This window comes from Egretta garzetta, unplaced genomic scaffold (genome assembly GCF_000687185.1).
Source record: "Egretta garzetta isolate BGI_Z169 unplaced genomic scaffold, ASM68718v1 scaffold40, whole genome shotgun sequence".
NCBI classification, from domain to species: Eukaryota; Metazoa; Chordata; class Aves; order Pelecaniformes; family Ardeidae; genus Egretta; species Egretta garzetta.
Window position 1 is genome coordinate 4447579 of NW_009258484.1, and position 17023 is coordinate 4464601.

General features: G+C 38.2%; 1 protein-coding gene across 3 annotated transcripts; it reads right to left on the reverse strand.

Annotated features, from left to right (window-relative positions):
- Positions 1 to 62: 62 nt before the first annotated feature.
- On the reverse strand, positions 63 to 15774 carry USPL1 (ubiquitin specific peptidase like 1). 3 transcript variants are annotated; one of them, XM_035900317.1, is made up of 9 exons: positions 12404 to 15774; positions 11729 to 11857; positions 10333 to 10990; positions 8058 to 8144; positions 7513 to 7642; positions 6125 to 6250; positions 5285 to 5445; positions 2184 to 4086; positions 63 to 464 (listed from the first exon to the last, which is right to left on the reverse strand). In XM_035900317.1, coding segments are annotated over exons 1-9 (3291 nt in total). In that variant the 5' UTR covers positions 12500 to 15774; the 3' UTR covers positions 63 to 463. The 3 variants fall into 3 exon arrangements, with proteins under 3 accessions (XP_035756210.1, XP_035756214.1, XP_009643248.1); XM_035900321.1 differs by lacking the exon at positions 63 to 464 and having other exon boundaries at positions 664 to 4086; positions 12475 to 15774; XM_009644953.2 differs by lacking the exon at positions 63 to 464 and having other exon boundaries at positions 664 to 4086.
- Positions 15775 to 17023: the final 1249 nt, after the last annotated feature.

Genomic DNA, 17023 nt, shown 5'->3' on the forward strand with positions numbered 1-17023 from the left:
CTCAAGCAGATTGACACTCCCACCCAGTTGGGTGTCATCTGCAAACTTACTGAGGGCACACAATCCCCTCATCCAGATCATCGATAAAGACATCAAATAGAACGGGGCCCAAAACTGAGCCCTGGGGGACACAGCTTGTTACCAGCCACCAACTGGATTTAACTCTATTCTTGTTTCTGTGTAGGTGCATACACACAGCAGATGTGCTCCTTCTCTATTAACCTTATTATAATCCTCACCACCAGGACCTTCTCACCTCCTAGCGGGGTCTCCTCTTCATGTTGTACTACGCATTCTGCATCATGTCAACCCCAGGCTTGCTGCTTCACTCACCCCTGGGTCTGTGTCACGTCCTGAGCCCGCGGTGAAGGAGTTCCCATTTCACAGCTGCAGGTAGCTGCAACCCAGTGGGTCATAGATGGTACCTGTGCTTGCAGGCAGCTCCCCACCACTGGGGGAAACCTCTGCAACAATCAGGGGAGTGAGACACACTGCTTTTTAGTGGTTCGTGTAGTTAGAAACCACTGGTTGGAAAACACAAGAAAATCCTAAAATCACCCCCCCTCAGGTCTTGTAGAGGCACTTATTTTATTCACTGATAAACTCTAATTTTGGTCAGCTTTTTTTTTTTTTTTATTAAGGGAATCCACATACAGGCAAATATTTCACCAGCAGTACACTGGCACTTTACGTTCAGAATCCATCGATCTGTTTTCTATAGTAACGTTACCAATTACAACATTTAAAACAAAGGAGCTCAAGTTCTTTACAAAGACTTGTATTTCAAGAATGAAACCATTCATTGTCTGAAGTGCCAGTCTGATAAACATGTACGTAATTGCAACAGAAATAGCTTGGCAAGGTCAGTTCTGTGCCACTGACAGTATTTCAAACACATTTTCAACCTGGTTCAAGCACTCCAAGACCACTTAAATCTGCTTGCAATAACAATTATGTTCAACTGCACCTACTGGAAGAGTAAGGCCGAGGACTTACGTTTGGAACTTGGGATCTAAAACAATGAAAAAATGCAGAATACCGCTAAAAATGGATGAAACAGACTTGCTGATAAAATCCCTTTTATTTCTGAGTACAAGAAAAACGTACAGCTCATCTAACTTAGCACGTAATACCCTCAGCTCTGTGTCTATGAATTTAAAGACTCCCATCTAGCAAAATGAAAGCTATACAAATCCAGAAACACTAAGAAGTGACTCCTCCTGCTTACTCGCTGCTGTCTTGCCACCTTTTCCATTATTTACTTCCTATTGACCTTGCCTCTCCTTGGCACTCTCACATACAGACAGGGGTACACTGCTCTAGCCATGAAAAACTCCTGGTGACAACAGAAATGGGTGCTAACCTACAGTTAACTTGAATTCTTTTATTAGTGAGTTTGCAGCTATGAACAGCTGAAAGTTACATCTGATATTCTTCCTTAGTGCTGCTAACTCTGGCCCAAATCTTAATCATTTAAAAAAAAAAAAATAACCTGGCTTGGGAGAATATTCTGCCAAATTATATTTTCAGTTAACGAGGATGAAAACTCAGTATGCGCCGTAACTTTAAATAGTAATATTTCTACCACATATCCATCCTTCCTTGGATCCAAGGGGTGCATACATCAGGGTGACCTTGTTGAAGAGTAATTCTGAAGAGAGTAGAGTTCCTAACAGAATACCAGCCCCGAGCTTAGTGTTGCAAATTATTTTTGTATCAAAGGATGCAAACATCCCTGATGTACAGAAGGTACTTTTTCTTTTTTAAAATTTCAGGAAAAAAAGACTTCAGGAATTGGGCAACCCTGTAAAATAAATCACTACTACTAAAATATTTCTTACACCATTTCATCATCAAGACTACTGAAGTTTATTATTTCTCAAACTCAGTAGAATATGGATAAGTTTTCCATATTAAAAGCAGCAAAAATTAAGACTCACAGGAGTTTTTAATTAAAAAGCATCATCATATGCAACAGCTAAAATAACTGTTTGGAAAAATAAAATGCGTTAAAACCTTATTTGTCTGCTACAATAAAATGTTAAGAAAAAAAATACCTCAAATATAAATTGTTCAAGTACAGCCAGTGTGCAATTAAATTAGTTGAAAACATAATTTAATAGTGCTTTGTTTCAAAATATACATATTGAAAAATACTTAAAACCAAGAAACCGAACGTTTACCAAGTTTCAAACAGAGTTTCATCAAAATGAGGTAAATCTATGTCACCTGCCATTGAGCTTGGTGCTGAAATGGAGAACAGGTCTTCAAGAATATCCTCCCTTGTAGGACTTTCAAAAGCAAGTTTCTTTGCACTGGGTTTGCTTATTGCATGAAGTTCTGAATTACTGTCCTTTACAGGACTGTAGTAATTGTGGTCCTCGCTTGTCATTGCTGCCCGTGGCACACTGGTCTTCTCATCAGATGCTGTTGTTGCAACACTGCTGTCCACCATTTCCATATACATACATTCATCTTCACTTTTTGGAGCCTCTAAGGAAGCAACAGTTGAAGTAGGGGACAGCAATTCTGCCAGTATTTCATCACTGTTACTATGGCTAGTGCACCCTGATACAGAGCTCGCGTTAAGTTCAGATCCATTATCCGCAACATCAATCTGATGCTGCAGTTCCCTTAAAAAGGTCTGGAATAATTCACTGTCATTGTGAGATTCAAGCTGCGATGAGGTGCTTACATCTCCACTCACAGGTTTTTCGTGTTTCATCTGTTCCACTGCTAGCCTATCCAGTGAAGCCAACTTCTTCTTTTTAGCATTAAGTTTTTTTAACAGTTTTAGGCGAAGTTTTTTCGTTTTGTCACTCTCTGACTCTTCTGCTTTCCCAGAGTTACAGCTAGGTGAATGGAGCTGAGTCACTTTACCTGAGGTACCCAACGTACTTCCGGACTTATTCCAAGTTGGACCTTCAATAGCAGTATGACTTGCTGCTGGAAGATGAGTGCTCTCAGAAAATCCTTTGAAATTTGATAAAGGATGAGTATTATTACTCTGAGGAACCACAGACTTGGGGGTCTCAGTTCTTTTGTTTGTACTTCTGCTTAGAAATCCACCAAAGTTACTTGCTCCCTTAACTGGCAACCGCACTTCACTTATTTTTTGCATTGTGGGAGTTTTGCAACTTCTCTCTTTCTTGAGAGCCAAGGCACTTGAAGGCATAAAAGAAGTATTCTTGCTTAATAATTTCTTTACCCAGCTTCCTACAAATCCTCTTTTTTGGTCTTTGTGTGAAGGCTGACAGGAATTATTGGCAACAGAAGAATTGGCAACCTGAGAATTAACTACAGTTTTGCTTGCATCTTTCAAGTCAGGTGATTTTTGCATAATATTCTCTACTGGTGGCAACTTCTTGTTTAGCTGTGGTTCTGAATTTAATCCATGGTCTCTGTTAGGTAAATTAGTTCTGTCATATGTTCTTTGAACAAGCGACGAGTCAGATGGGTCAGGGTTGCAGTTTTTGGCTACAGAAGGAGTACTATTTGCTGGGTTCAGCTCTTCTAGAGGCAAGCAAATGCTGGAACTTTCCGATAATGTGCATTTCTTGTTCATAGCTAGACTAGTTCCAGCAAACTCTCCTTTATATGGAGCGTCAGGTGAAGAAGCTAATTCCTCCTGTTGCAGTGTACCCATTTCAACAACAACGTTATTTCCCACCATCTGTCCATTCGACAGCGATTTACCTTCTGAGTCAACTTGAATTTCTTCAAGCACCAGCGTTACAAGATCATCATGTGCCAGATTTTCTAAACCACGATGAACACTGCTTTCATCCTCAGCTACCTGCTGCTGTTTCTTACCTGGAGTTCTTACAGAATCCTCTTTGCCATGTTCTGCAGGTATATTGTCTACAGGGTTATCAAAACCACAATGCAACGCTGTGGAATTCGACTGTACATTGTCAAGAGGAAAATCTTCAGTATTTTTAGTCTGGAATGGTGAATTCAGTTCTTCTGGCACATGGGGTATTTTCTTTTCCCAGATAACAATATGAATCTCTGAAGGAGGAACTTCAAATCTTTTATGTCTCCTGCAATATGGACCCTTTAAATCATCACATTCTAGCCAAGTTCCTGAAAAATAAATAGCAACTAGTGTAGAGACTTGGAGGCTTTTAAAATTGAAGTCGCTATCCTCAGACACTTGTCAAATACTTTTATTAACCCATTCCCCTGATAGAATATAAAAGTTGGGGTTTTTTCTCCATTCTTTATTACATCTGGGAAAACTGGGAGGTTTCCACTGTAAAAAGATCACACACAAGCAGAACTTGCAGCAATATTATTACAGGCCAGAGTAGGTCAGCCGAAAAACAAAGCTAAGGGTTTGTTTGTGGGGTTTTTTTGTCTAAGCTAATGATGCTGACATCTTGTCTGAAAATACTCACGCAGGTCTGAAGGAAGAACCGCCTCTCAAATTAAGTTTCTCTGCCTTTTCATTGCCTAGGTGGGAGGCACGGGGGTTTAACAGAAACTGCTCATTTTTATAATCTGCCTCATAATCTGCAAACTGTTCACAGATCGTGAGCAAATATTTCACAGCTTTAAGAATTTAAAAATAAATATATATGATGTATAGGAAGTCCCTAATTAGATGCTTCCCTGCTGCTTCCTCTTCCTATTTCTTCTTGAGCTCTGGCAATATGATTTAGACAACTTTCATGTTGTCAGAACACTTGGTAAGAGTGTACTCCATTCTCTCCACAGAAGCACGAGAACCAAAATACCAACTTTTCACCTTCTCTGATTATGGAGTTCCCGCCAATGGTATAACCATCATACCATTAGTAATGTTTCTAACATGGGTTTGTGCCTTCCACTCCTCAGGTGGAGTAAAGTTCAGAAATTAAAAGAAACTTCATTAATGCTGTTAGTTCCATAAATTTCCTCACTCCCAGCTACGAATGGATTAATAACTGGCTTCAAAACAACCAATATCATTTGTCCCACAGTCATGCTGAGACTGTATTTTTTAACTTTTTATAAAGTTATGAAAGGAAACAACTCTACCCAAATAACTTTTGCCAGTGAGTACAGTGTAGAACAGTACACTGCTCAAGAAATCAGCTAAACCAAACTGAAACCTTCATCCTGAATAACAAAGTTTCCACCATTATTCACAAATTTTTAATATGAAGTTTAGAATACAGACAAAACAAATCCTTATATATTATATATGTATTATATATGGACTGTTGAGACTACTGCAGTAACCCAATAAACAGTGTTTGATGTAGACTCATGAAGTATTGTAATAATTTATAGATCTTACCGTCAGGATTCAAGGACCAAGTTATGAAGTGCTTCTTATCTGTTTGATACTGAACAATAGCTGTTATTTGGTAGGTGTCTTCTTCAAACTGAAATGCATAGTTCTTCAGCTTGTTATGTGGCAAGCCTTCTACAAAATGTAACATGAATACTGAAGGTACTCTAATAAAGAAACAACAAAGAACCAGTTTATTACAACAAAATAGTGGCAAAGGTTCCTAATGAAAAATCACACGTAAGGTATCTCAAACAGTATGTAGTCCTGCCCTCACTATTCTACTTCCACATGGAACTCTTCAGATTGCACAGCAGTCAAGGGATTATGAATACCCCACCTGGATATTCCTTTTTTTTTTTTTTTTATAGATGACAAGGAAAAAAACGCCACCACAAAGGGGATTTTGGGAGCAGGGAAAAGGTGAGGAAAAGCGAGAGACAACTGTGTCATAACCACTGGAGGAAAGGACACTATTCCCAAGCCAAACTAGTAAACAGATGATCAGACAACAGTTTTATCCAACAGCAGGAGTTGTGGAAAGGCTGACACTGGATATCAGTTGTCTATATTTACTACTTGGTAGTAAGTATTTATGACCTGGCTCAAACACATGTGCTGCTCAGCATGTTAAGCACTGCTCTATGTTTCATGTTTATTAAAAACTATTTGCCATTTCAGCATTTAAGAACAATCTAAAAACTTAAAAAGTGAGTATTTATCAGAGTTTAAAAATTAGAATCTCTGTAAACCCAAGATATAGTCTGGTTTTGAAAGCGATACATTCAATAAATGAAGTGTCAGAATTTGTGTATTTTATTTTCAAGTTCACGTATTCAAACTTACTTTTCCAAAATCATCTGTCTTCTTTGAGATCTATCACTACAGTTATTACATGGTCCAACATGAATAGCATTAAGTGGATGCCAATCAGGGATTATATTTGTGAATGTTGTTAGCGTTCTCCTAAGTCTGAGGATACACACACACACACACAAAAAAAAGAGTAAGTTGAGTTGCTGATCAGAAAACAATAAATATACACACTTTACCAGGAGAAAAAAGTTGCAAAAAGGTTATGACAAAGCCAAATTCTATTCATATTCATGCCATGTGTGTGAATTCCACTGTTGACTGCATCACATCCAAGTCAGCACTGAATTCAGTTCTGCCAAACAGTATCAGCCACCATTTGTTCTCAGCAGCTCTGTGGCCTTCAGTTTCACATTATTTGCTCTTTCTCCCTTCGCCCGTTATCTCTGTTTCCTTTCCAACAAGACAGAGCTTGTACCATGGTCTGCATAATTTACTAGCTAATACAAAATCTCAAGGAGAGAAGGAAGCAGTAACAAATTACCTCAGAATCTATGTTATACAAGGTTTTGTTTTCAAAAAACCAGTACATTCAGAGCTGAGATTACACTGAGGTTACATTCTACAAAAATACAACGTACGGGATATTAAAGTGAAATAACATAGTTTATTCATTCATTAGCCACAGAAAGGACTTCCTTTATGTTCAACCTAAGCTAGATTTTTCAACTTTCAAAAAAACCCCACAGTATGTACAACAGCTCTTGAACGCATCCTGTTAACCAGGACTACATATTAGCTGGCAGTGTAAGGTAGCATTAATTTCATTTCACTTGGGGATCTAAAATTTTATTGTAGAAACCTAAGAGAGTAGAGAGAAACAGGTATTTTTCAAGTAAAACGAGCTGTCTTCTGAAGGTGTCTCTTTTTCGGCTGACTCTAAAAGGAGCCTGAATGACTAGCTTGTACCTACAGCTACACTGAACTAAATCAATTCTCAAGAAATTACTTTCCTGTAATAGTATTTTTAAATAGATAAATTATGTGAGTGAATCTCTGATTCTTTGTAATCCAAATAAATATCACAGATACCCTTCAACAGCAAAAGTGTTCTAGGCGTATATTCTTTAGAACCTCAACAATCTGTATACCCTCAACAAAATATCAGAGTGAGCATGGCCAGGGACTCACAGTTACCTATTGTTTCTTCCTTAATTAAGTGATAACATGGTTTCCTAAGACATTACACAGCAGTAAACTATTTGCAAATGATAGCCTATAAGAGTGGATCATGTAAAACTTCACCAACAAGCCTAAGCTGTACAAAACTTGGAGATATGAAGAAAAATCAACTATTACAGGCAGATTAAAAAAGCTAAGATAGAACAATTATAGAGAAGCTACTTAAATAAAAATCTCACCGATCCTGGTATTTGTAGCCACAGCATACACATTCAAACTTCCATGAAAACGAATGCAAGAACAGTTTCTCAGCTTGTTGATCCTGTTGTAAGAGCAGAGGGAGCGCGAACACTGGACTCTCCTCCTTACCTTCAAAGATGGGGCAGGAAAAAAGTCACTGAATATTTGAAATCAGCTTTCAATACTCCAAAAAAGAAGGAGATAAGCTTAGTGCTATGATTTTAATTCCCGTTATCCCTTCAAGGCTGTATTTCTAATCCACACAGCAAAGGGACTGATCCATGTTATTAGGTTGTTATCAATGACAATTTCATGACGACAGCACAGTTACAAAGACAAGAATATGCTCTCTAAAACTTCAGAACTAGTCAAGGGACAAAACAGCTGATCACACTGTAAATATGTGTATGTAACCAATGAAAACAAAAGTATTTGCAAGCTGTCTTGCATGCATACATACATACCTATCTTTATGTACTGACATACAAGGCTTTACACAGAGTTTGCTGAAAGTAAATACCGAGATGCTGCACTAATTACTTACCCAATTCACAATTAAGCCGAGGCTGAAGCTGTGTAAACATTCTGTTTCTGATTTCATTGAGATGAGATTCTGCTTTTGGAAGAACATCTAAAGAAAAAAAAATACATATGTCTTCATGTATTTGTGTAACACCCCTACCCTTTCACATGCATGTGCACCCTTAACATGCACTCAACCTCTGCAAAATAATGCCTTTCATATTGTCCTATACTTGCCTAAAGCTGCTGGTAAAATAGCCAATGCTTGGTATTAACTGATTTGAAAATTAGAGAAGAATTTACAGGAGTTACACACGTTTTACTGCAGTCTGCTAACCAGAAATTACTTAACCTGATTTAAATTATGGCTGAGAGTGTGCACCAATAGCTAAGTAGTCATGACATCTCAGGATAATTTAATGAGATGTTACAAACCCTGGTGATTTGGAGACATATAGTAGATAAAATTTTAAGATCAAAAGCATAAAAAAATTGCTTACATGCTTTCTAATGACGTTATAGAGTTAATAATAAAACATTTAAATGTGGTGTTCCAGATTAAATACTAATTTCCTAAGTTAGCCTTTAAAACAGTAAATATAGTTTTTTAAAATAGTGTATTTTATATATCTTAGTATGTATTTTAAATTTGCAAATTACGTTGTTTATTCACAAACACATTCTTGCACAAGCAAGAACATAACTTCTACTACTACTATGATCATAACCTGCACAAATCAAAGGGTTTAGAACAGCTGCTGAAACTGTTTATAAGATCTATGTATATAAAAGAGGTAAAAAGATGTTTCTTGCAGCTCTATTGTTTTTAAAAACAACCATGTGTAAAAGACGATGCAAAACTACACAAAAGGGCAGAATAAATACTACACCTATTCTCCACAACAATACTCTTCATCCAATCTCCTCTCCACTGTTGCCCAAATAAACTCATCTCTTTTGCAGCAATTCCTGGAAATGCAAAGGTTTATGTCACCTCAAACAACACTATATTCCAATACCTACCATCCCCATTTAAGGGCTCTTGCTCACCAGAGCTCCTTTGCAAACACAGCATAACAGGGGGGAAAGAAACTCATCTCAGACAGGTTCTGCAATGGTAGGGGGCTTCCAGGTAATAGCTGAAGACCTAAACCCAAGCAGCTTGGCTTTCTGGCAAGCAGAATACATGAACTAATTCAGAATCTTTTTTGATTTTTTTTCTCCCCTCTGTAAAATAGTATGTTTTCTCTGCCACAAGGTGGATTAAATCATTTTTATATACCTATTATTTTTCCCAGGAAAGGTATGATATTCTTTATGTTATCTAATGCTGTTCTGGGACTACAGTCTATATATTCAAACACACACTTTTCCTGGATGTCTATTGGAAAAACAAAAAATTCATGAAAGTACTGACTAACCAGAGATCTGTATTAAGTCTCTAACAGATGATCTCTTAGAATTTCAGACTTACAACACCAATGGGTCAGTTCAAGAGGACTAAGAAAAACAGATCTTAGTTTAAGAGTCTGAAACCAAATCTACAGTACAGGAAACGATCAAAGGCTGTACTGGCAGCTTATAGGGACACATCCTCCTCTGACTCCAGCTGTCCTGCCTGGAAGGTTGCCCCCAGCTGCTCACCACTGCCCCTGTGCTTGGAGGAGACAGTCCTGGAACCTGTTAAGCTGCACGTGTGAATATTCACCAACCCTTTCCAGACAACATGAACAAAGTTAATGTGTTTGACTGATTTTGACTGAAACAGGTTAGGAAGCGCTCTCAGCCGCAGCACAGCTTGCGGACCTCAGAGGAAGCACTCCTTCAATGAGCACAGCTGGAGCCAGAAGAGAACACATGTTCCCAGCTTTACTATTTTCGGTGTGACAAGGCAAGGTTTATACAAGGATATAAACCACAACAAAAATTATTCTGAAGATCAAGATTAGAGCAGCATCCTAATATGCTAACCAACAGATGGGAAGGAAACAAAGTAAGGCTCAGTTACATAAACAATTCACAAATTCTCTATGTGGGATATAACAAAAAAAAAAAAATAAAAAAAAAAAAAAATCAGGAGATGTTTAGTGTTTGATGCTTTCAAAGTGTGCCCCAAGAACAAGAATTCTGCTAGAAAAAGCTCACTACTCTGCAAATTCATGGTAATCTGTTATAACTCATTCTTTCATGATCTTGAAATAGAACAGAGGTATATTTAAGTGCACCGTACTAAACTGCATATTTGTAGTGGATCAGATCAGTCTGAATATGAAGAAACAGCAGCTAAATTTACTTACCTTTTACTTTACTCCTTTTACAGGTATTCAGAAGCACAGTTGCTTGATTATATTTTGTTAAGAGTTTCTGGAGTAAACATTTTCCGTCACCATATTCTTCTGCTAGAGCAAATTTTAATGTTTCTAAGTGTACCAGTGCTGACAAAATGCAATCTAACCAACAAAGATTGTGCATGTTTCTCCACTGAAGGCATAAGTCTGTGTTATTAGCGGAACCTTTATCACCTCTGAGCAAAATTTCAGATGATGTTGAGCAAAGTTCAGAATTTGGCAAGGGTTGTGTTCTGGGACTGGAAGTCTTAGGAGGACTTTCTTGACAGCTGCTGTTGGTGGTGGTTCTTTCCAAATCCACCTTCTGGATGCAGGACTCCACATTGCTTCTAGGTTTTTGCTGGTCATTTTGTAGCCCATCATGTAGGCTTGACTTGGGAATACATAAGCTATTCTGATAGCATTTGACAACAGGGTCTTTATTAATAGTGTGCTCAACATTTACCGCATTATTAGTTCTTGATTTTTTTGCATGTGATTCAACAGGAGAAAAGTCACTGGTATCACACAACTTCCTTTTCTGCTGAGTAGATGGAACTTGATGATTTTCTGAATCCGCAGAAGTAATTATGCTGTTTAATGGTTTATAACCAAGTGGGTAGATACACTAAAGGAAAGAAGGTTACAGTAAAATCTACAAAGCAATTTCAGGTGAACAAGAGCTACAAAAAAGTACAAACCATACCCTTAAAATGGAATGTAGGACTTCTGTCATGGTATTTTAATGAAATCAATACATAAATTCAACATATACATGACAGGAAGGGTGTTTTATCCAACCACTGTCTTATAAGCAGTTGTGAAGTAAATATATCAGTAGTGATAATCAACACTGCTATTCCAGTAAATGCTTCCAACCCCTGAAAAGGGGTTTCCCCTTAAAAGGAGAAAAAAAAAAAAAAGAAAGAAAAACATTGTAATTATGATTACAAACCTATTGGCATTACCCAGACTTAAAGAATGGAAAATGGGAGACTCACATGTGCAAGGGTCATATATTAGTTACATCAATCATCAAATTTTCACCTTGTATTGTGATTCATACAAAGATTTATTTAGTACCCCTTGTGTTCCTTTGTTACATAAGCAAAATTCTCTTTTATTCATTTTAATCCACTCTCTTTGATTCTTTAGGGTAGCTAGTATGCCTAAACATTGCATGTACACAGATTAGTTATGGTTTTGTCTATATACAGGCAAACATCAACCAGCATATGGACTCAAAGGGGTCCTTTTTCAACACTGCTCACCACCACCAAAATCTTGAACTTAAAGAAGTGTAACTGCTGAAGGTAAAGGCCAACACAACAACACAACCAAACGAAAGTGTTAATTAGTGTAATACCTGAGGATTTTCACAAAGGAAAATGGACTCTTGAAAATTAATGCGGTAAGTCCGTAAAAGCTGGGTCTGGCCCTTCTCTTTGCAGACTGGACAATACTCATGTGCAGTTGTTTCAACAGGGTTACAGTTCTAAAAAAAAAAAAACAACAAAAACAAACCAGCATAAACTTATGTATTTCATATATTATCCCAAGGTAAGACATACATACCAAGATAGAAAACCAACGTGCAACTTCTATAATACCTACTACAATATTAAAAAAGTAAACTAGATTTTTTTAAATATGTATGTTACATATTCATATAGTAGAGTGTTCTAAATAAATTCATCTTTTGATTTAAATATTCAAATATTTAATACGACATATTTAAGAACACAATTACGCAACATTTCATTGTACTTGAACTAAACCAAAGACACTTATTGCCAGGGAACACAAGCTCAGATCTTTGAAAGACAAATCAATTTTCACAGGAATGCAAACAGTTGTAAAAATAGTGCCAATAAAAAAATCATAGGCACAGATTTACTTAGAATAATCTTTCGCCATTGTTATAGATTTCCGTGGAAAATAATTTTGAAAATTTTTTTTGTAAAATTAAGACCAATTAAAAATTTCTCAAAGCAGAGAAAAATATGAACTTTGCACACATGTAAAACAAGTTTCAACTGACTTTTCCCAAATACCCCACCATGTGGAGTGTCGATTTCCCTATACCAGTCCCTTCTCCAATCACTTGCAAACCATTTGTAGTCTTCTGGGTATCCATCACTCTGAGCCACTGGCTAATTTATGTCACTTGTAACAATGTCATGACCACTAAGGATTTTTCAAAGACTCCTGAAAAATAAGAAGTGAATAAAACAATTAAACAAAAATTAGATAAAATTTTGGGAAAATAAATATACCAACAATAAAACAGCCTGTATTTTCTGTGAGAATGAATTCATAAGAGTATTTTCTTAACTGGAAATACTTATTTTCTAGTGCAGGTTATGAACTCAAAACTTAGTCACATAAAAGTTTTAATAGCTTTAGGCCCTGAATTTGTAACCTTTTTTGTTCTTTGCACTCTATAAGGTCCCACGTATTTTCCAAGTGCACTATACTTTGCAGAAATGTAGATATCTTGCCTGAGCATCTTAGTTTACTGCCTTTAACCCTCAAAAGAAGCTCATTCTTTCTAAAATGGCTACAGTAAGATCCATACAGTTATAGATGGCTGCTGAGGAACATTAAAAAAAAAAAACCAACAAAAAACAACCAAAAAACCCCCACCGTTGCATCTTTCAAAGCAGTGAATTTACTGCATAACAACCTATTAAAAGGTTATCCTGCAAACAATTTTTAACTAAAGAAGGGCATCTTGCTGTTACTGCCACTTTTTGGAAACTTCTCCTAATGTTATTTTAATATTTAATTATTAACACTAATGTTATTTATCTATAACATTGGTTATAGACTTCCTAGCAAACTCAAAACTCTTCCATAGTATCATTGCTATATAACTAATAAAATTGCATATTTTACAAGTGACACTGAATATTCTATTTCAAATGATTTCTCAAATTTGGAGTCAAATTTTGCCTTTCTCACATATCACACATATGCAGACACATTTGTGCAGGACAACTTCGATATGAACCAGGTACACATCAGAAGGCAGCTCTGTCAGTCCATTCCTTCACTGGCACTGAGGCAAACTACACCCTTAATCAGCCTGAAAAACACAGAGGTTTAGACCTACAGGGACCCAATTCTGCTCCTGCTGACTTCAAATGGAACTAACTAGAATAAACACATAGCTCTTTAAGATACGTGAGGAAGTTAAATTGGGTTGCAAAGTCATCAATTTAGCACCTTTCCTTCAGCTGCGACTGTTCCCTTTTCATTACTTCCACTGAATAACATCCTCTCCCAAATCGTGATGTCCTTTCAACCCTTTCTTACACTACAGCTCTAACTCAGATGATAGTTCCTTTCGAAAAAGGAAATTTCCCAAGACGTTCTTGAAGACCTGTGTAAATACCAGTGCAGCCCAAAACCATTTATAATACTGGGCAAGGAGAGACCCTGCAGAACTGGACAGAAAGCTAAAAACCAACAGAGCATGGAAAAAAAAAAAGCGCGGTAGGAAAATGTAACAACTCATTACAAATCAGTCCCCAGTGGCAACTTAAGAGAGGGTCAAAATGAGATGGCGGGGTGTCCAATTGACACTTTCAGTGTGTTCAGCAGCACTTTTCAGAATTACAGGCTGCAGCATGTAAAGACAGTATACCCTGACTTATAAAACTAATGGTTTTAACGGAAGGTAAGAACATAAAAATATCAACCCACATGCCTTAGAGCGCATGCTTAGTTTTCAAAGTAGAGTTGGAAGGTATACAAGAAACAGCATGGTCCTGGGCTTGCTCAAGGTAAAAATTAATGAATTAGCTCAAAGCGTACAAGCTTGTTGGACTACAAAGGAAAGGCAAGGTCTCCAATTTTCCACACAGTGGCAATAGCACTACCACACTGTGATTCAACTCTATTACCGTTTATTTAGTCTAGCCAGGAACTTGATTTTTTTTATACAATTACAAGTCGTGCAGATATCAGCCACACTAAAACACATAACAAGTTTACTCTCCATGCTATAGCTGGTAAGAAAATGTCTCTAGCTTGTTCAGGGGACTTCTAGTCAATTCTCAGCTCTCCAGTGTAAATAAAATACATAGAACACGTGACTGGAACTCCAGGCAATTTCTGACCATGGTTAGTAACACTAACAACCTGCAGGTTATTCCTTTTTAAGCATGCCTTGGTTTTATAAAATGTATTTATTTCTTTGCGAGTCCCTGTTTTCCCTGTCATTCCTCTCAAAAGGAAAGCAAGTTTTTTTTTTTCCAGTTATGTTCTCTGTTACTTCTGCCCATTAAAAAAATGTAATTGTCCTTTGATTTCAAAGACGTAAACACAACAAGCAAATAAAACGGGTCTGCCAGTACTAGATACGCAGTCATACCAAGTGGCTTGCCCGTACATTTCAGTAGTTGTAACATTACAGCAAGTTATTAGCTATCTTTGCACAATGACAAAAATTGGGCATCAGATCAACAGCTGCCAAGACAGAGACAGGCAACTAAAAGACTCCTGTATCAAGTACTGAAACAACCCATTGTAGCCAGGTGTAATATTCGCGTTGCAGATGGGAAAATACATGGGAATGCACTTTCGAGCTTACTGGGTCACGTTTTAAACTATTTATGCTACTTTCCTTCTTTTATCCTGGATACTTGAAAAATGTAATGCAAAATATGCTATGGACCTGGTATAATTATTAAGGCTATGGTTATGCTTCATTGAGTAGACGAGTTGACCTAATGGCTCGCTGCTGCAGAACAGGGAGGTCTCTTCTCTTGTCTCTTCTTTCTCTCCCCGCTCCTTCCCTGACAGCTCACATCCTCGTCAGACTTTCCAAAGCTAATTGAACTCAGAAAACTCAGTAAAGCACAATTTTTTCTGCTATTCCAGTGAGTTAAATTGGCCTATGAAAAGGTCCAATGAGCTAGAGCTGACAGGGCAGAAGACAGAAAAGACAGAAACGGTGAAGGACTAAAGAGATATGGGTTTAATGGACAGCCTGTTAGATGGCTAAGGAATTGGCTGGATGGCTGCATCCAAAGAGTTGCTGTCAACAGCTCAGTGTCCCAAGTAGAGACCAGTAATGAGTGGTGTCCCTCAGGGGTCTGTATTGGGAAGAGTACTGTTAAATATCTTCATCAACGACAGAGACAGTGGGATCGAGTGCACCCTCAGCAAGTTTGCAGATGACACCAGATGAGTGGTGTGGTTGACGTCTGAGGGACAGGATGCCATCCAGAGGTACCTTAAAAGGCTGGAGAGGTGGGCCCGTCTGAACCTCAACACGGTTCCACTAAGCCAAGTGCAAGGTCTGGCACTGGGTCAGGGCAAGCCCTGGTATCAATACCGGCTGGGGGAAGAAAGGATCAAGAGCAGCCCTGTGGAGGACTTGGGGGTACTGATGGATGAAAAGCTGGACATGAACCAGCAATGCATGCTTGCAGCCCAGAAGGCCAACCGTATCCTCGGCTGCATCAAAAGCAGCGTGGCCAGCAGGTCGAGGGAGGTGATTCTGCCCCTCTACTCTGCTCTGGTGAGACCTCACCTGGAGTCCTGCATCCAGCTCTGGAGCCCTCAGTACAAGAAGGACATGGAACTGTTGGAGCAGGTCCAGAGGAGGGCCACCAAAATGATCCAAGGGCGGGAGCACTTATCTTCCAACCCAAACCATTCTATGATTCTATGGTAAACGGGACCTGCACCTTTTGACAACAGTGAGCTGTACCTTGTGAAACAGTACCTTATAAATAAAAATCAGTTACAAACTGCAGTAAGCAGGTGACAGAACACTGATCACATTACAGTGAAGAGAACATCTTCTCCTTGTTTAAATGCTTAAGGGACATTTAAAAATGACCTTCCTGTAAGTCACCTTACAAGTCTCTCCTTCATTACGGGATATTGAAAACATGAAAAGAAACAAACAAAAGTCTGAGAAAAAAGGTCAGAAAAACTTCAGTTGTGCTATTTGTTACCTATCCATTCCTTATACAAGAAGAAAACAGAGTATTAAGTGTTTTCTTTATCTGAGGTAGTAACTATAAATATTCAAAATTATTTTCACTAAAAAAGAAAAAAAATCACAATTTTTTGCCACAAAATGTAGCGCAACAGTAACAAGACATCGTTGGTGTCACAAAGTAACTCTCTACAGCAGCAGCCTGTAAGCACTGTGGGGAATTGCAAATCTCCCTTACGTGGAAGCAAACACAAACTGCTTTCCTGCAAGAAGCCTAACCCAGACTAAGGCAAACAAAGATAAAACTGATGAAGTTGCAAAATAAACTAGCGTGCAATGTTATTACTCTGCCATTATAAAAGTTTCTTCTAGAGTCAAACTTCTCTTTAACCTCCTCACATTAAATGCTTTGATAGGCGTATGACAAGGGACAGGGACTACGTCAGTCCTTCTGAAAAAAATGTGAGTTAGTGTTGGGAAAAACACAGCCTGAAGTAGTACGGTTTATTATAGCTGCAGCTAAGAGATACAAGATTTCGGGAAGGGACTTAGCGTAAGGCAGAGCTTCAGCCTCTGACCCAGGGGGGTGGAAATGAGGGGCACAGGGGTGGGATGCCAGCTAACCAGCTACCAGGGCTGTGCTGGCCCAGCGTGCTGGTTGCTGGCCCTTCCTTCAACACCAAAAGGTGCTCAACCGTTTCAGGT